The sequence below is a fragment of the Eschrichtius robustus genome, chromosome 12 (assembly GCF_028021215.1).
Source record: "Eschrichtius robustus isolate mEscRob2 chromosome 12, mEscRob2.pri, whole genome shotgun sequence".
Taxonomy (NCBI): Eukaryota; Metazoa; Chordata; class Mammalia; order Artiodactyla; family Eschrichtiidae; genus Eschrichtius; species Eschrichtius robustus.
This window is the reverse complement of record NC_090835.1, coordinates 42,348,149-42,368,166: the sequence shown is the minus strand read 5'-3', so window position 1 is coordinate 42,368,166 and position 20,018 is coordinate 42,348,149. Positions and strand designations below refer to the sequence as shown.

Sequence of the window (20,018 nt, the reverse complement as noted above, 5' to 3'; positions counted from 1 at the left end):
TTCCGCTGGCACTTCCTTCCCTATAATCCCTGCTGAGTCCTGACCTCTTCCTTTGCACCCCCAGATCCTTCAGGCCCTGGGGAAGTCCTACCACCCCGGCTGCTTCCGCTGTGTCATCTGTAATGAGTGTTTGGACGGGGTACCCTTCACTGTGGACTCAGAGAACAAGATCTACTGTGTCCGGGATTACCACAAGTAAGGAGAGCCACTTGTGTAAGCCACACTGGCTGAAACTCAGCAGGGTGGAGGGTGGGGACCTGCTGAGGCACGTCTGCAGGCTGCTTGCACTGTTGTCGACAGTGCAGCGAACGTGCAATGGTTTTGAGGGGTGTAGCACGGGCCTCGGGGGTCAGCGGATGCCCGTGCAGACAGGAACTGGTTAAAGAATTATGTTTACTGGAAAAACAGGACCAAAAAACCTACAATCAGGTGCCTAGCTAGGCCTCTGGAGGAATGTGCCAAGCCCTGTGGCTCCAGCCTTACCAAACTTCAAAAGGCCCCGATTCAGGGCTGGTGTCCACCACCCTCAGTTTGCCTGGGCCTGTGTGAGGCACCGTGAGGGGGGTAAACAGGTCAGCCTCCAGCCCTAGCAGAGTGAGAGGGGGCAAATGCACTTGTTACCGCTGGGGAACAATCCCGAAGCAATAGTCCCAGGAGTGTGCCGGGTCTGTCTTTATAGACGAGCTAGAGGGATTCACGTGAAGAGTGACGGGTGGGAGGCAGGGCCGGGCCAGTGGGGAAGGCTCCAGGCACAAGTCTCCCAGAAACACCTCATTATGCCCTTCACTGCTTCTTTGCTTCTCCCGCCAGGGTGTTGGCCCCCAAGTGTGCAGCCTGTGGCCTTCCCATCCTTCCACCTGAGGTAAGATGCTTTTTCAACACTGCTCCTGGGGTCTTCCAAGAGATGAATATCTCCCTGGGTCATTTACAAGATCTGTGTCCTGTCCTTATACCTCTTTAAAAATCCTTCTAAAATCTCAACTCTGAGATAAATGGTGTCCTCACCAAGAAGCCCCTTTCTCACTAGCTGCCTTCCCTAGCCCAGTGTCCTTCTTATGCCCTGTTTGTCCCTGTAATTGGGTCAAGTTCTCTGACTTGATACTAACTCCCAGATTAGACGATGAGCAGATGAACAAGACCAAGTAGGTGGTTTTTTCGCTGTTGACTCTGACATTCCAGATGGTAGAGCTGCATCCCTCTCACTTCCTCTCATCTCCTGTACGTGTCCTTTTTTCTGCTGGTGTTAGTATCCACTACGGATTCCTGCTCTTCTCCTAAGGCCGCCTACTTGCTACCCCAGAACCCTCCCCCACCCTCCTGGCCGCGGAGCCCGATGGCCCCCCAGCTAGCCTCTGCTTCTTGCTTTCCTTTGGTCCAGGGCTCAGACGAGACCATCCGAGTCGTGTCCATGGACAGAGACTACCACGTGGCGTGTTACCACTGCGAGGTAGGCCCCCCCCCTGCCCTACGAGGCCCCCAAAGCCTATCCTAGAAGTCCCAGAGGAAAGCATCACAGGCTGACGGAGGCAGGATGTGGGCAAGGGGCTGCCCTCCAGAGCTGGTGGAAGAAGTGGGGTGAAGCCTGATTTGGTGGTGGGGGGAGGGAGGTTGGAGAAGATGCATAAAAGTCTTTACTGTTTTCTCCATGTTTGTAACCACCAAGTCCTGAGCCCGTCACAGCTGTTCTCCCTGAAGCCACAGAGTGGGAGGGTCACGGGGGGTGTGGGTTTCAGGTCCTTTTGGGGGGCCAGATTGTCAGGCAGGTGTGTGATTTGAAGAATAGACTCCGTCCCCTCCAGCTTGTAGTCTGTTCTATCTGCCGGGAACCCCTTTTTCAACCGAGCCCTGAAAATCATGAAGAAACCCCCCCTTGGAAACAGGCATGTCGCTGGTTGGTGTAAAGGCAGGTGGGGCCCATCTGTCCCTTTTCTGTTGTGTCACACCCCAGGCTGAAGGAGTCACTGGTGCCCCATGACTGTCAGGAGAGCCAGAGGTTGTGAAGGGTGCAAACGCGTTAAGTGCTGGTAGAATTTCAGCCAGAATTAAGTGGATTCACCAAAGGAAGGAGATTTATTTTGTGATGCTGTGGATAGGGAGAACGAGTGTGGGTGACATATAGCTTGATCCCACTGCCAGCATTGAAGAAATAGGTGGACATCGCTGTCGGTTGGTACCGCAGGTGCTGGAAAAAAAGGTAAAGACACTTGCTCAACTGTGCAACTATTCAACCCAATATATCCAAAATGTTATCGCTTCAACATGCAGTTGAGAGAAAAAATTTTTCCTGAGATATTTTACATCCTTTTTCTGTCCTAAGTTTTGGAAATCTGGTGTGTGTGTTTGCACTGACAAGACATCTCATTTCTGACCAGCCCCATTCCAAGTGCCGGAGAGCTTCATGTGGCCAGTGTTGGACAGTACAGTCCAGACCCTCACTGGGCTGGAGCTGCGTGTCTCTGCACCGGCATTTTTTTTTGCCCGGAAAGCATCACACAGCGCCCTCTGCTGGTTTTACGGGACTGTGCGTGGCCTTTGTGTCACTCTTGCAGTCTTGTTTTGTTTTGTTTCGTCACCACTGGATATTTTTGCCTCACCCCAGGACTGCGGTCTGGAGCTCAATGATGAAGATGGTCACCGCTGCTACCCCCTGGAGGACCACCTGTTCTGTCACTCCTGCCACATCAAGAGGCTGGAGAAGGGTCACTCATCCACAGCCCTTCACCAGCACCACTTCTAGCCAGAGCCTCCTGCAGACCTCACGGTGGGGAGGAGGAGCCAGGGTTGCACCATGAGAAGTCCGTGGGTTAATTCCTGTCACCCCTGGGGAGGGATTGGGGGCGGGGGAGTGGAGGGGAGGCAGGTGCCTTTCCTTTAAACAAGGAGGGGATCCCTGCTGGTCTGGGATTATGTATTTTCCAAGTGCCTTTCACTGCTGCCACACCCTCATCAGATTACTCAGGAAGAAGCCCCAGCAAGCGTGGCATGTGACAGGAGATCTCATTAGTGTGACTGAATGAACCTTCCTGTCCCCTCTGGGAAGAGTTCACACTTCAGTGGGAAAGGTTTGCACTGAAGAGAGATTTCAGCTGCCGATATGTTCAATCCTTTCCCTCCCCTTCGGAAAATACCTGCACCCAAACACCCCCTCCCAACCCCTCCCCCTCCCCCCACACACCATAATTTAAGATTTCCTTCCACTCCAGAGCTTCAGTTCTTCTGTAGAATGGCTGCAAATTTTAATTGCATCATTGCAAGAGGGATGCTCTAACGTGTGCTTTGTATCTTAGGAAGAATTCACTTGGTAAAGCAGAGCCAAGGTGTGAAATAAGTGAGATGGGGTTTTCTCCCTGTGGCCTGATAGCATTCTGTGTGCCCCTGGAAATCGTCACTCCTTTAAAGGCAGCTGGCGGCCTGAAGGAGGATTGATCCTGTTCTAGGAAACTGTGCTTTGGGATGAGAACTTGGTGCAGGCGCCAGGCCTCTTTTGCCCGCCTGTTGTGCTTTTTTTCCTCTGGAGCTCTCAAGAATCTGGGACTTCAGAGTTCCCCCTGCAAAGGCTGGTCTCGGGATCTTTTGTGGGGATCCTCTTATGCCTATTTTCGCTTCTTTAACAATGGACTTTGGGGATGTGTGCCCACATACTGAGACCTGACCCCTTATTAATGAGGAGAGTTTTTGTGTGTAAGATCTCAAAGCCAGCCTGGGAGAGAGTGCCTGAGCATAAGTTATGATATTCATTTCACAGGTTTCTCTCTTGCCAATTCAGGCATTATGCTTGAAGAAACCAGTATAAGGTACACTGCTTTTGTCTGTTTTTTTTTTTTTTTCTTTTTCTTTCTGTAAAAATTGTTTCCCTCTACTTTCAGTCTCCCACACACAAAAAATACCTCACAGATAAGAGCTTCAGATTAAGGAGGAATTTGGCCATCACACTGGACTCAGCCAGTGTGTGCTAGGAACCTCTGGCTTCACCCAGGTCAGACCAGTGGGTCAGGGCACTGTAATCTTAACTAAAGTTCAGCCGGGAATAGATCTGATTGATACTGGGTGCTCCTGCCTTACGCATTTCATCATGCTGGCCCCCCGGGATGGCAAGGGCTAAGGGAGGGCCACCTACTGGCAGGATTTCAAGGCCACCTCTGCACTGAAGAGGCAAAATGTGCCCCGTGTGTCACACTGCTGAGGCCAGAGGTCAATACCCCTGGGTATTTCAATGAGAAGAAAGTGTGAGAAAAAGGTTGGCTGGCATTTGGCTTCTCAGTCCACGGGGAGGGACCCCGGGCCTTGTCGCAGGAGGGCGGGGGCCATCTCACCACTGCCAGCCAGGCTGGGAGCATGGCGGCTGGCATCTGCTCTCTGCCGCCTCACCTCACATCCAGAGGGAGGGGATTGGGTGGCTGGGGCCTCGGAGGGCATCAGTGGAACCCAAAGGCACAAGGGACTCACAGACTATTCACTGGGCCCAGTTCTACTTCTAACCATGCTTTGACTCATTTGGTAGCAGTTGCCTGTAAGAAGCACAGAAATGGCACCATGGACTGTCTTTTCCATTTTTGTTAAATTCATTCTGCTGGAATCCTTTGGCCAGATGTTACTTCAGCCCAAGCTGTGTGATTCCATTGGTTCCTTTTCACAGGCTGAGCCTCCTAAAAACCCATGAATGTTTTTAGGAGGGCTAAAAATCCAGGGGGCTGGGGAGGTGAACCCTGGGGTCCCCCCCTCCCTTCCCAGCACACCATCCAGCTCAGCCTTGGCAAGGCTGGTGGGCAGATGGAGCCAGCCAGTATGTCTCAACCTGTCTCTGCCAACCTAGGATTATTTCTGGCCTTGATGACACACCTTTGCTCCACTAATCAAGTCAAGCAGAAGAAAGAAAATTGCCTTGGAGCCACATCAGAAGTAGCAGGGATTTGTTTGCAAATTGGGTAACAGTTGAGCCTTGAACAGCACGGGTTTGAACTGCATGGGTCCATTTATATGTGGATATTTTTCAGTAGTAAATACTGCAGTCAGTACTACACGAGATCTGTGGTTGGTTGAATCCACGCTGCAGAGGGACCATGGTTACGGACGGCCGACTATAAGTTATGAGGATTAACCCTTAAGTTGTTCAAGGCATAACTGTAGTTTAAAAATCTGCTTCATTTTTTAAATGAAATTTTTAAAGTGGCCTTGATGTAATTTTGATATCTCAGCAAATATTTTATACTGCTGAAGAAGAACAATAAGAGAATTTCTAGACACCCTAGAAATCTGAGCAGCAACTTCTCTTACTGTCAGTGTCCCTGGAGAGGGTACTGGGTAGGAATCTCCTACCAGTTTTGTCTCCTCCTCAGGCCCCTGCAAAAAAGCCATGAATAGATGCCCACTTACCTGGTATTTTAAACTTTCTATAAATTATTAGCCAAATAGAGCTATAATGGGGTTGTATTTATAGGCATGTAGAAAGAACACACAAGCACTTCGTAGACCAGGATGAATAAGTTTGTTTTAAAAGGTAGAGCAGATAGCCTTATCTTGAGTTCCCTAGATGGCTCTTGGGCTTTAGCTAAACAAGAATTATGGCCTGATTCCAGACGCCAAAGCCAGCCTCCAGCCTTCTCCTTTGCCTCACTTTGCCCTCTAGTTTTTTCTTGTCATTTCTTCCCCCCAGCTAGAGTCATTCAAAAACGGCCTGAGTGATCTGAGAAAAGCCAGGAATGCAGTTTGGCCTGTCATAGCAGGATCCTCTCTCTCTGACATTATCCTCCCATCTGTGGTTGAGTAGAGAGTAATTTGTTCATTTTTCACACAGAAGGGCATTGAGTCCTGTTGGGTCATTGCCTGCACGTGGCGGCAGGACTCAGGACTTTCTATTTCTCTGTGGTTAGTGCTTGAGCGAAAGCCTCTTTCGGCTGAGTCCACTGAGGTTGTGCCACTGTGTCCTGGGTGGCCGGTGGGATTATCAAGGAGTTCTGATTGCTTTCAAGTGCTGCCATCACCTTGTTTCAGTGGACTTGAGTTACCCAAGATGAAAAACAGAAATGTTAGAATTTGAGAGAATGATCTGGAATTCACACTCCTTTGCAGGCTGTTTTTGTGTGCCGTTTCCCACATGTGTGAAAGTATGAGAGCTATGATGGCTGCTAGTGCCCTTGCAAAGAATGTGTGCAAGACTTGACCCCAAACCATTGTTGCTTGATGCACTTGTTAAAACTGTCGACCAGGAAACCAAGTGCTTTGTATTCTCCTTTGTGCCAGGAATGAGTCCTAATTTCCCAGTTACTATTGGAAGTAACTTTTAAAAGCAGTAGGAAAAAGATGAGGAAGATGTGTTAGCTATCAATTGTTCTGAGCCAGAACTGGACAGATGTGGGAAATTTCTATATAGTGTATGAAAGTTTCACTCTGCAGGGAAATTATTTTCCCGTGTCTCTTCTTTTACTTTAATTGGTTCAAAATATTGTTCCTGTAAAATTATTCAAAATTTTACTGTTACTATAAAATTATTCAGAATATTGTTACTATAAAATTATCCAAAATATCATTACTATAAAATTATTCAAAAATTTACTGTTACTATAAAATTATTCCAAATATCATGACAATAAAACTGCCTTAATTTGTAGACTCTTAAAGTGATCTCCAACATAGTCATGTTTACTGGGTCTTCTTTTGTGTGTATGGAGTACGCAGATGGGGCTTTTTGCTAACGGGATTTGGTCTTTTAGAGCTCTGGATTCTTTTTGTTTTCTTTCTTTCTTTTCCATTATGGTTGATCACAGGACATTGAATATTGTCCCCTGTGCTATACAGTAGGACCTTGTTGTTTATCCATTCTGTATTTAATAGTTTGCATCTGCTAATCCCAACCTCCCAGTCCAACTCTCCCCCTCCCCCTTGCCCCTTGGCAACCACAAGTCTGTTCACTATGTCTGTGAGTCTGTTTCTGTTTCGTAGATAAGTTCGTGTCATAGTTTAGATTCCACATAAAAGTGATATCATATGATATTTGTCATTTCTCTTTCTGCCTTACTTAGTATGATAATCTCTAGGTCCATCCATGTAGCTGCAAATGGCATTATTTCATTCTTTTTTATGTCTGAGAGCTCTGGATTCTTAAAGGAATATTCGGGCATTGAAACTGTGTAGGGTCTCAGATTTTATCCTACTGGCAAGCTAATAAGCTAGCATGCCATGGTTTTGTGGATCCTGGCAGAAGTTATAAGACTCCTGGGTCAGAGGCAAAGGACACTTTATTACTCACAGTAGCAGCAGTAGCATTTCACACTGTCAGCCTTTGCACTAGTTGCCTGAGCGCCAGTTCCTACAGGGCCCCATGAAGAGGGCCAGGTGACACCTGCACATGCGGTGGGCTGTGTTACAAGAGGAAACCCAAGCTTAGAGAACCACAATCTTTTATAAATGGGCAGTAAACCTGCCTGACTTTTGCTCCAGAGAGAGACACTATCTCTTCCATCCAAATCTGTTTACTACACAAACATCCTTGAAAAGGTAGTCTGGAAGTAAGGCAGTGCCTCCCTCACAAGACGTGTAGGAATGTGAGAGACCCTGGGAGAATCGTCTTCCAAGCATGCAGTTTCTTCACCTGGGACCTTATTATTGAGACTTCAGGTCATGCTCAAAACGGTGGTCGTTTTGTCTCCTTCCCTTTTGTGTATGGTACTGTTTTTTCTAATGAGGTTATGACCAAAGAAATCCAGAGGTGAGTGACCCTCTAGATTTAAGGCAACCACATACAGGAAGGCAGGACTTGCAGAGGGAAGGGGCAAGCAATGAGAGAGTGGCTATTCCGATTTTACAAATGTAGGCTGCTGTTTTTCTATGACCCTGATGCTACAAGGGATGAAGATGTAGTCAGGGGAAATGTTGTCTGGGCCAGGGTGTGCCCAGGACTAGAGATGAGGTCTCCCGATTGCTAACTAGCATGGGAGAAGGGGTGAGGAGCCAAGGTATGTGATTGCCATCTATACCCAGACAGGGAATAGCCCTGAATCTACTCATGTGGTCAACCCTCTGGTGCACAATAAGCCCTCGGGCGGGGTGGCTTTGGGGTCAGAAGCCCGGATTGAAGTTCTAACTCAGGCTTCACCACCAAATTGCTCAATGAACGTAAGCAAATTTAGTTCCCTCATCTGTAAAAACGGGGATAACAACCGAACTTACCTTACAGGACTATTGTGGAACTGACTGAATTAGTCCAAGTAACGAGCTTAGAGCTCTTAATTTTTCAATAATAGTCACAGGTTTTAAGACTTACTTGATCTTTCCATTGGGACAACTAACAAAATAAATTACAAATGGGTTAAAGTACATGGAAAAAACAATACAAACACAATTTGAAAAGAGCAACAGGGCTTCCCTGGTGGCGCAGTGGTTGAGAGTCTGCCTGCCAATGCAGGGCACACGGGTTCGCGCCCTGGTCTGGGAGGATCCCACATGCCGCGGAGCAACTGGGCCCGTGAGCCACAATTACTGAGCCTGCGCGTCCGGAGCCTGTGCTCAGCAACAAGAGAGGCCGCGATAGTGAGAGGCCCGCGCACCCCTATGAAGAATGGCCCCCACTTGCCGCAACTGGAGAAAGCCCTCGCACAGAAACGAAGACCCAACACAGCCATAAATAAATAAATAAATAAGATATTAAAAAAAAAAGAAAAGAGCAACAGAAGAAACCATAGGGTAAATATTGGTAAACTGGAATATATAAAAGTGAAAATTACTTGAGGTTCAAAAATATTATAAGGAAAAGATAACAGATAAGCTAAAAAAATTGCAATGCGTTCGATAGCTGAAGAATTAATATCCTTAATGTATTTAAAAGTTTAACAAATCTATAAGAAGAAAATGAGTACATATATCAAGAGAAAATATATACATCAAGTAATATAAGTAAAAGGAACTTCCATTTTTCAGTTAAGAAAAGTGCAAAAAAATCATAATGAAATTTATAATACTCAGGGTTAGCATGCAAGGAAACTGATGCTATTGATGGAAATGTGTATTTGTTTAAATTTTTTGGCAGGCAACTTGAAAATATGTACCAAAGTCTTAAAAAGTCCATGAAATGGACCTTAAAAATGTCTCTCTGATGAGTCAACATCTAAAAATTTGTAAGATATCAGAAATAACTCAACATAGCATTATTTTTAAAAAAGTGTTAAACTGACAACAACCCAGATTCCCAACAAAGAGGGTAATGTTTAAAATATCTAGTTTTTTGATGGGTTATCTTCAAAGAATATTTAATGACCATAAATCTCAGACAAAAAGCTAAGGGGACAAAATGAGAACACAAAGACATTTGTGACAAAACCCCAAATTTGGGAAAACTACGTGTGTAGGTTTATATTAAAAAGTGTGGAAGAAAAAGTCCATAAGGAAAAAAAATTATGACGTTAATAGTAATGACGGGGGGGCGGGGATTATGACGTTAATAATAATTATCTCGGGATGGGAATTTGCGTTTTTTTGATTCCCAGTACTTTTCTGTATTTTACAAGTTTCCTGTAATTTGTTCAGGAGGAAGAAACGTTATATTGGAGAGATTAATTGATCGATTGAATGATTAGTTATGGACAGTGTCGGATGTTTCAGCCACTCTTCAGGTTTGACTCTCCTTTCCGCCACAGACCTTTCGGTCCTTCTCAGGTCTTCCCCCCAGGCGCCAATAAAATGAGGGGTAATATATAATACTAGATTACCTGGGGTCTTCGTACTGTAAAAACACCCATGTGCTAAGGTTTCCCGATTCACTGGGGACCAGGAGCTCTCAAGGGACAGGGCTGCAGACTCCGATCACTTTGCGGACCCCCTCTAACGCGCGCAGCCGCACTGCAGCGTTCCCGTCTCCGGGGCAGGTTAGAGCCAGAGCTCACCAGATCCTGGTAAACTGGGACTGTGCCGCTTTTTACGTCACCGTAGGGGTTCTGCCCCACGGGAAAAAGGGCAAGAACTGCTGCCTTAAATGCGCTTTTGTGTCATCCGCTAGCTAACCTCGGGCCACAGCACGCCCCCCTACTGCAAACTACCACCATTCTAGGTGTGTTTTCCTACATGTACCCCATTTACAGAGTCTTCTCGTGTGCATCATTAATTAGGACGCTTCGCAGCTTACAAACCACCTCACACAACTCCGGCTTCCAAACACAGCTTAAAAAATGACATTTCGGGCAGAGTAGCGTTAAAATTCAAGATATTTAACCTTCACACCAGAGTCCTTTCTATGGACGTTCTGTAACATCAAACCCAGGTGTGACTAAAAAGTACGCTTCGAGCCAGCCAGGAGTCGAACCTAGAATCTTCTGATCCGTAGTCAGACGCGTTATCCATTGCGCCACTGGCCCCGTACTGCTTGGGTTTGCACTGTAGCGTAGATCACGCCTTACGCATCTACAACAGGCTCCCCGACACTAGCGCTGCGCTTCCGCCCCTGAGCCGGGCGTCGCGGCGCTAGTCCACAGCTCCCAAGGCTCCGCCAATCCGCAGCGGTGACGTCACGGCGCTCTTCGGCGCACTCCAATCCGCCGCGTCGGACTGCGCCTTTAGCGTTCTCTAGCGCGCGCGCTAAGTTTGTCCACGGCCGCCTCCCGTTCGGGAGGAGCACGGCCGGGCGGGGAGAGGAGGTGGGACGAGGTGGGGCGTTGCGGCCGCCGAGCCAGGGTGACCGGTAGCGCCGTAGCCGAGGTGGCGGGGCGGGCGGAAAGAGCAGGGAGGAGGCTGTGGTGCAGGATGGCGGCGACAACCTACGAGCGGCTGAAGCTGTGAGTTCCGCGGGCCGGAAGCCGTTGCCCGAAAGGGTCTGCGGGGCGGCGTGTGGGGCGGCAGGTGTGGGCCGCCGGCAGCGGGGGAGGCTTCCTGAGTCCCGGGGCGGCGGGCCGGGTGTGGGAACCCCGCGCGCTCCCCGCCTTACTCGCCGGGCGCGGCCGCCCCCGGCGCCGCGCCCGAGTCGCCACAGGCCCGGGAGCGGCAGTCCCGCCAGCTTTTCTCCGCTCGACTCGGCCTCAGAGCCCACGGCGAGGGACCGAAGCTGCGCACCGTCTTCCGTCGAGCCGGGCTCGGCGTTTGGATGCAGCCCTTCGGGGCACGCTCCTCCCTACTTTATTTTATTTTATTTTTTATTGTTTGGAGAGGTGGCGGCTAAATTTATCCTTATTGCTTAGGAGAGAAAACGAGATGTTTTTTTCTTATTTCATGGACCCATAGCAGCATGTTAGAGGCCACACACAAATGGATAAACCTTTCTCTATCTGGGCATTGAAGCCTTCCTGACCGGTCTTTAGGATGCAGGAAAAATTTAAAGTATAGTCAATACTCTTAAGGTCCTAAAAGGTTTACTTGGCTTTAAATATTATACCGCCCAATTATAAAGCAGATTGTTAAGTCCATGTGGACAGCCAGGGGCTACTGTCGAGAATTTTGGCATTGCAAATTGAATTTTCGGTAAAGCGAAGCTCTTGAGGCTCTGAGAAATAGGCTCTGGTTGTTAGAGTTGTAAATTAGGTATTTGTAGGGTTTGGGGTTCGTCCTGGGTTTAAAACAAAAGCAAAAACATGTTATTTCCCTTAGCATTACTACCAGCCCCTATCCTTTTCTTGTCTGTGAATAACTTTGTTCTACTCACTTTGTGTTTACTGCTTTACCTCTAGACTGAAAATCCAGTGACCACATCTCAGAAGGTCTTTGGCACCAGAAGCAGATGTGATTTTTGAGAAGCTTATCTATCCCTAAATAAGTTAAAATATCTTGGGACTTAGGCACAGGTATCGCATTTCCTATACAAGGATATGAGGACATCATGATGTGGTTTGGGCACTTCCTATGCTCCGCAGAACCTCAAGCTCACTTAACTTTCTGGAAGGTTCAGTTAAAAGCGCTGCAGAATTGGAAGTGAGGCCACCTCGACATCAGATGTTTTGCATAAAAGATTACTTTTTTCTCAGTCCACCCCCCTTGCCTCTTCTCTTCACTGTAATTCCCTTGAAAAACCCCAGCTGCACACTTCCCTCCACATTTTCCGTGCCAGGTTTTCTTATTCTCTCCCAGTTCCCCTTCACAAGGTGATCACCTTGTTGGTGAATGAGTCTAGGAAAGTGTCTTTGACTGAGGTACTGGCGGGGCCAGTGTCACGTGTGCTGTGTTGGCTAATTAGGTTATTGTTGTCTACCTGATAGTCATTAAAGGGTTTTAATGTGATCCTACACCAGGTCTCAGCTGTGTTTAAGAAATATGGAGCCTTGGCTTGATTGCAGCTCAGCGTTAGGTTACGAAATGCAATCGAATTTTCCTGTGGCAAAGATTGAATGGAATGGAGAACTTGAGAGTTATGATGATAACTGCCAAGGAGGCAATAAATGCCCAGTCCAGACCTTAAAAAAAAAAAAAAAAGGCTTTATATCCATAAAAGAGAAAGGAAATTTGGCACTGAAGTGGTGACGCTGATGCTTTTGTATTGATTTTTGTGAGAAGTGGAAACTATAAATTTGGGGGGAAAAGTAAATCTGGGATTATATGAAAGTCATTCTCTGATTTTTCAGTGCTTAACTTCTTTCCCTGAAAAAAACTAGTTCTAAGTGCTCCTGTAAATGAAGGTACAACTTTTTTACAACTTTGTTTTTCTTTGCCAAGGAGTTTGTGAGTTGGAGTCTCTGCTCTTATTTCTTTTGTTTGGCCCTTGCTGCTCTGAGGCGTGGTTTTAAAATGTGGCCTCTGACCTAAGGTGTATTCTTCTTTAGATGCATTGGAGGTGGAAGTGGTTTCTGACCCGTATAAGAATTAGTAGGACATAACGGCCATTTTTAAAAGTGCCTAGAGATATGTTTTAAGGAAGATCCGTACAAGAGATAGTTTGATTATTTTATTAGGAAAGTATTGTTACTGGGTTTATTTAAATATTGAAGTGCTTGGGATTTTAAAAATTTGTTCTGTGTTATGCCATACATTTTTTCCAGTCCATCTCTGTCCTGTGGTGTTCACCTTCCTAATGCCCTAAGTTTCATCCTCTACTCTCCTGCTTAAAATCTCCAGTTCCATTTTATTGACTTACAGGAATAAGCCCACATTTCTTAGCCACCTGTATTCTAGCCTCTTCACAGTCTATCCCCAACCTTATTTCCCATAACTGCCTAGTGCTTTTTTTTTTTTTTTCCTTTTTTTCCCTTTCACCAGACTTGGTCACCCTCTTTTTGCTTCAAGCTTGGGCTTATTTTGATCTTTCTATCCAGAATGTTTTCTTCCTCTCTCCCCTCTTTACATGCTGATCACATCTATGGTAGAGCCGAGACAACTCAGGCTTTTTAAGTCAGAACAGACTTAAATTTATTTAGACTTAGATTCACCTGCTATTTGCTTTGTGTCCTGACCATGTTACTTAATCTCTCTGAATCGGGTTTTCATCTGTAAAATGGGAACGTTTCTACTTCACAGTATTATAAGGACTGAAAGAGCGTAGATGAAACCAGCATACTTAACAGATACTCCTCGTCTCTGCGAAGCCTTTTTTCCAATGTCTTTTCTTTCACTGAGCTCCCGTAACAGTCTACTATCACAGGAACTAGACAACAAACATCTATATGAGTTTTCACATTCTGTCTCTTATGATTCATTAGCAGTGTAGTTACTGTCTGATGGACACGAGGACTGAAAGAATGATCGAGCCGTAGCACTGTTTGAACCACTCACTTTGCCGCCTAGAAATGAAGTCATTAATAAATACTTTGTTTCTCCAACTAGGTTACCAGTATGTAGAACATATTAGAAACACCTTAACATTGATTTCTTCTCTAGTCCTCAGTTCCTAACGTAAAGCCTGGTGCATTACAGGTCCTCAGTGGATCACCTAAGTAAATGAAAAGAACTTTCCAGTATAGAACACCTACCAGTACTTCAAAAAAACAAAAAAAAACAAAACACAGTCTGGGGTAATTTGGAATGTATTCTTTTGAAGTAGCAGCAACTTAAGTCATTTTATGTATGGTATTATCTTTCCAGTGCCTCTGTGAAGTCTAGGTTGATATACATCATCTGTCATTGTTGAAGACAGGGAGATAACTGCCCTTGGCCCCCACAGTTAGGTCACACAGCCAAACCATGGCAGAACTGACCGTGGAACACAGCAGGCCCAGAGTCCAATGATCTTTTCGTTATATTGCATTATTCAGATTACCTTTTTTCTCATCAGATTGCTCTCACCTTAGTCCTCGGACATGTCTGGTATAGAAATGAGTTACTTAACAACTGAAAATAATTGACATGTTCATTATGGATTTTTGATGTAGAAAACAATATTGATTTGTTCAGAATTTAAAGTTTATACTATTTAAACATCCAGGCAGTTCTTAATATTCCTATTTTGCAACTCCTTTTTTCATTTAAAATCATTTGTGTAAGCCTTTGTAATGTCAAACAGTGATAAGTTTGAAATTGCAAGACGGTGAACAGAATCCATGATTGGAAACATTTAAAGCATTTTTTTCCTTTTAAAGGTCAGGTGAAAAAAGTGTAAGGCAGGAAATTAGAAAGTGAATCAGGTTGCAGCTTCTATCTGAAGAAACATTGTTTCCTCAGTTAAGAAGTGGACTTTCTTTTTAAAAGATTGTCATAGCTGTGAGGTCAGCCAGGGGAGAGGTGATAGAATCCTGAGAACAGATGTAAACTAAGCAATTCTGTGATGAAGATATATGTAGTTTACACAGTACAGTGAACATTCAGATTACTCACACATCTCTCTTCTTGACTGCCTTCATCCAATCCAATTCCGCCTCTCCCGTCCACCCCCCCCCCCCGCCTGTCTCTGATAACCACAAATCTTAACTCTTTTCTATGATTTTGTTTTTGAAGTGTAATTGACCTACAGTGCTATGTTAATTCTTGGTACACAACATAGTGATTTGTTTTTTTTTTTTTTAATTTATTTATTTATGGCTGTGTTGGGTCTTCGTTTCTGTGCGAGGGTTTTCTCTAGTTGTGGCAAGCAGGGGCCACTCTTCATCGCGGTGCGCTGGCCTCTCACTGTCGCGGCCTCTCTTGTTGCGGAGCACAGGCTCCAGACGCGCAGGCTCAGTAGTTGTGGCTCACGGGCCCAGTTGCTCTGCGGCATGTGGGATCTTCCCAGACCAGGGCTCGAACCCGTGTCCCCTGCATTGGCAGGCGGATTCTCAACCACTGCGCCACCAGGGAAGCCCGGTATTTTTGTACATTTAAAAATTGTCACCATAAGTCTCGTTATGATATGTCAGCATACAAAGACATTACATAGGTATTGACTATATCTCCCACAGTATACATTTCATACCCTTGACTCATTTACAGTGTTTTATAACTGGAAGTTTGTATCTTTTAATCTCCCTCACCTATTCCTTTCCTTCCCCTACCTACCTCCACTCTGGCAACCCTCTGTTCTCTGTATCTCTAACTCTGCTTCTGTTTTGTTTGTTCGTTTGTTTTTTAGATTCCATGTATAGGTAAAATCATACAGTGTTTGTCTTTCTCTTTCTGACTTATTTTACTTAGCATAATACCCTGTCGGTGCATTGGTTGTTGCAAATGGCAAGATTTCATTGTTTTGTTATGGCTGAGTAATATTCCATAGTGTGTGTATATATATATATATATCTCTCTCACACATGTTTTTTATCCATTCATCCATTGATGGGCGCTTGGGTTGCTTCCATAACTTGGCTTTTGTAAACAATGTTGCATTGAACATAAGGGTACGTATATCTTTTCTAATTAGTGTTTTGTTTTCTATTATTACTCAGGAATGGAATTGCTGGATCATATGGTAGTTCTATTTTTAATTTTTTGAGGAAGTTCCATACTCTTTTCCATAGTGGCTGCCCTAATTTACCAACAGTGCAGTGTTCCCTTTTCTTGACATTGTCACCAACACTTATTGTATTTGCTGTCTTTTTGATAATAGCCATTCTGACAGGTGAGAGGTGGTATCTCATTGTGGTTTTGATTTGCATTTCCTTCATGATTAGTGACGTTGAGCATCTTTTCATGTGCCTATTGGCCATCTGAATATCTTTGGAAAAATGTCTGTTCAGATCCTCTGCCCATGTTTTACTCAGGTTATTCATTTTTTTTTAACTTTTTTTTTTTTTTTTTTTTTGGCTGCTTTGGGTCTTCGCTGCTGCGCACGGGCTTTCTCTAGTTGCGGCACATGTGCTTCTCATTGCAGTGGCTTCTTTGTTGCGGAGCACAGGCTCTAGGCACGCGGGCTTCAGTAGTTGTGGAATGAGGGCTCAGTAGTTGTGGCTCGCAGGGTCTAGAGCTCAGGCTCAGTAGTTGTGGTGCACGGGCTTAGTTGCTCTGTGGCATGTGGGAGCAGGGCTCGAACCCGTGTCCCCTGCATTGGCAGGCGGATTCTTAACCACTGCACCACCAGGGAAGTCCCTGTTCATTTTTTTTTTGATCTTGAGTTGTTTGAGTTCTTTAAATATTTTGTATATTAACCCCTTATCAGGTGTATCATTTGCAAATATCTTCTCCCAGTCAGTAGGCTGCCTTTTTGTTTTATTGATAGTTTCCTTCACTGTGCAAAAGCTTTTTAGTTTGATGTAGTTACATTTGTTTATTTTTGCTTTTGTTTCCCTTGCCTGAGGAGACATATCCAAAAAAAATATTACTAAGACTGATGTCAGAAAGCATCCTGCCTCTGTTTTCTTCTAGAGGTTTTATGGTTTCAGGTCTTACGTTTAAGTCTTTAATCCATTTTGAATTTACTTTTGTGCATGGTGTGAGAGAGTAGTCCATTTTGATTCTTTTGCATCTAGCTGTCTCGTTTTCCAAGCACGCTGTTCTGGAGAATGTTCCATGTGCACTTGAAAGAAGTTCTTTCTTTTTTTTTAATGTGTATATCTGTTACAGATTTTTGGTTTGTGGTTACAGTGAGGTTTATATATAGCAGTCTGTCTGTCTATCATTATTTTAAGCTGCTGATCTCTTAAGTCAAACACATTTTAACAACCCTGCATTTTTGCTCCTCTTCTCCTCCTTACCCCGCATGCTTACTCTTTTGATGTCATCTTTTATATCTTTTTGTTTCGTGTATCCCTTAACTACTTATTGTGGATGTAGGTGATTTTACTGGCTATATCCACTGGCTGCAGAGCTCATGGTGTCCCAGAGCTCGTGTTGACCTGCTGGTGGGCAGAGCCCAGGCCCAGGGGGCTGGGCTGGGTCCTAATATGGCAGGCTGTGGGGCTGCGGTGGTCCTGGGGCTGTTGTCTGCCCACTGGTGTGTGGGGCGGGGACCTAGGACATCCCAGAGGTGGTGCCTACACATTAGTGGGTGAGGCTGGTCCTAGGGCTAGTGCCAGCCCACTGGTGGGCTGAGCTGGGTCCCAGGGTCTCTGGTGGCAGGGTCCTGGGGATTCTGGGGCTAGTACTGGGACCCTGGTGTCTAGGGGTGGTCCTGTGCCCTTTGGTGGACAGGGCTGGCTGTTGGGGCAGCTGTGGACTCAGAGGGGTCTTAAGAGAGCATGTCTGCTGGTGGGTAGGTATGGCTGTGTCTCTGCCTGGCTAGTTGCTTGGCCTGAGGTGTCCGGGTACTGATGCTGATGGAGCCAGTTTAGGCAGTGGGTGGGGCCAGGTCCTTGTGCTAGTAAGCTAGAAGGAGGACTCCAAAATGGCACTTGGCACCCCCAGTGTCCCCGTGGTAGAGTGAGCTTCTAAAGATGGCTGCCACCATCTGTGTCCCCAGGGTGAGCCAGTTGCCTCCTGCCTCTCCAGGATCAGCAGGTGAATCTGACCCAGGCTCCTTTCAGATTTTTGCTTCTGTCCTGGGTCCTGGAGCATGTGAGATTTTGTGTGTGTCCTTTAAGAGTGGAGTCTCTTATTTCCCACAGCCCTCTGGCTCTTCTGATGGTAAGTCCCACTGGCCTTCAAAGCCAAACGTTCTAGGGGCTCATCTTTCTGATGTAGGAACCCCGAGCTGGAGAGCCCGATGTGAGGCTGGACCCCTCGCCCCTTGGGGAGAGCCTCTGCAGTTGTAATTATCCTCCCATTTGTGGGTCGCCCCCACTGTGGTATGGGTCTTGGTTACACTGGCTCTCCTCCCCTCCTACCCGTTTTGTTGTGGTTCCTTTTTTATATCTTCAGTTGTAGAAGATCTCTTCTGCTAGTCTTCCAGTTTTTCTCATCAGTAGTTGCTCTGTAAAGAGTTGTAATTTGGTGTGCCTGTGGGAAGAGGTGAGCTCAAGGTCATCCTACTCTGCCATCTTGGCCACACATCTCCATGGGCCTTTATTTTCAAAGCTTAATAGGCTTTGAAGTCCATGGTCTCTGGGATCAAGAAGAGAGAGTGCAAGCTCATGCCTATATTGATATATCTTCCAAAATATGTGTTATCTTAACAGAAACTAGGACTCTGGGTTGATATCACATCCCCTGTCTTGAAAGAAACTAGGTAGTATTCCTGTTCTGTTAGTTAATAGTTGATACCTATTGGATTCTGATAACCTCACCAGACAGTTTATTTTAGTATACAGTATTACTTTGAACTTTAGAGATTTGATATCAACAGCATAGTTAATGACCAGATAATCTTCTTGGAGGGAATTTCTTTAACTTCTAAGATCTATTTCATAAATAAGTAATGTGAGAGAGTTTTACTGAAATGAGAAACATCACACCAGTTGAGGGCCATTCTTTTTGCAACAGGGAGAGGATTTTGCCTAGATATTTGTTCATCATTGAGTCTTCTGTCTTGGTTTCCATGTACTTATTACATTGAGAACTTAGCAGAGCCTGTTGACTGGTTAATTTTGGAAAAACTCCAGGCAGAACTTGGTGTTAGTGATACTTTGTAGACTTTCTATTTAGAGAACACCCTGCTTCCTCTTTCTCTTATAAGTTACAGTATAACTTCAAATCCAGTTAAAATTTGACCTCTCATGATCTTTCCTTAGCTAAGAGAAAAGGAACAATTTTTAAAATTCCGTTTATTCTGTCACTGAGCCAAAGAAAACATTAGTTAAGGGCCATATAGAAAAAACAATGTATGTGTTTTCTGACTAATTACGTTCTGTTCTCTAAGAAAATTGATTGAGCTTTTACTGTCTTGTGTGAGAATACCAATGGGAATGGATAAGCTTAGAGTCCTTGTCTGCAGAGGCTTGGTAGCCTGTTTGGTGAAGATTTTTTTTAAATAAATTTATTTATTTATTAATGGCTGCACTGGGTCTTTGTTGTTGGGTCTTCATTGCTGCGTGCATGCTTTCTCTAGTTGCGGCGGGTGGGGTCTACTCTTTGTTGTGGTGCGAGGGCTTCTCATTGTGGTGGCTTCTCTTGTTGCAGAGCTCGGGCTGTAGGCTCACGGGCTTCAGTAGTTGTGGCACGCAGGCTCAGTAGTTGTGGCGCATGGGCTTAGTTTCAACGCGGCATGTGGGATCTTCCCAGACCAGGGCTCGAACCCATGTCCCCTGCATTGGCAGGTGGATTCTTAACCACTGCGCCACCAGGGAAGTCCCTGGTGAAGATTTAAAAACAAAAATAACCATAAAACCATAACCCCAGCAAAAATTATACCCTGAATGTTTACTCAAGTGTTTCTGACTGTAAGTGCTAGAGAGTTAAAGTTAATTTCATGAGCTTTTGAAATGAAACCTGGGAGCATAAAACTTACAGAATAAAATTTATTACATAAAACACATTTCAGATCAGTATTAAGGCCAATTAAACAGTGGTGGGAAATGGAAGGAGGGAAAGGAGGAGAGGAAGGCAGCAAAGGCATACGTAAATAGCTGAGTCGGGATGACACTTGCTGTTATTAGTTGGATTAATTAGAGCGATTACTTGTAATTACTCTTAGAAATGTTGATTAGCTGGCAGTCACTGTTCATATCTCCAATTCTTGCTCCAATTCTTAAGCCATTTTCAATAACATTTGTCAGAGCAGCCTGGTGGCAGCACCAGCAACTTAGATTCTAGCAACATCTCTCTGAGAGGTAAGGTAAGATCCAGCAAAGGTCCCAGAGCCCATAGGCTAGATAGAACTCTTTACCTTGATCCACAAT

General features: G+C 45.4%; 2 protein-coding genes and 1 non-coding gene across 3 annotated transcripts in view; 2 read left to right on the top strand and 1 right to left on the bottom strand.

Annotated features, from left to right (window-relative positions):
• Positions 1–5,354, top strand: part of LIMD1 (LIM domain containing 1) — a 72,067-nt gene extending 66,713 nt beyond the window's left edge. Inside the window, exons 5-8 of the mRNA XM_068557965.1 lie at positions 65–195; positions 811–862; positions 1,379–1,447; positions 2,600–5,354. Of these exons, the coding sequence (XP_068414066.1) occupies positions 65–195; positions 811–862; positions 1,379–1,447; positions 2,600–2,737 (390 nt within the window). The 3' untranslated portion in view covers positions 2,738–5,354. The remainder of the gene's footprint in view (positions 1–64; positions 196–810; positions 863–1,378; positions 1,448–2,599) is intronic.
• Positions 5,355–10,270: 4,916 nt separating this feature from the next.
• On the bottom strand, positions 10,271–10,343 carry TRNAR-ACG (transfer RNA arginine (anticodon ACG)). The gene has a single exon. It is a non-coding gene; the product is annotated as a tRNA-Arg (tRNA).
• Positions 10,344–10,637: 294 nt separating this feature from the next.
• Positions 10,638–20,018, top strand: part of SACM1L (SAC1 like phosphatidylinositide phosphatase) — a 57,705-nt gene continuing 48,324 nt past the window's right edge. The window contains exon 1 of the mRNA XM_068558985.1: positions 10,638–10,760. Coding sequence (XP_068415086.1) covers positions 10,729–10,760 — 32 coding nt within the window. The 5' untranslated portion in view covers positions 10,638–10,728. The remainder of the gene's footprint in view (positions 10,761–20,018) is intronic.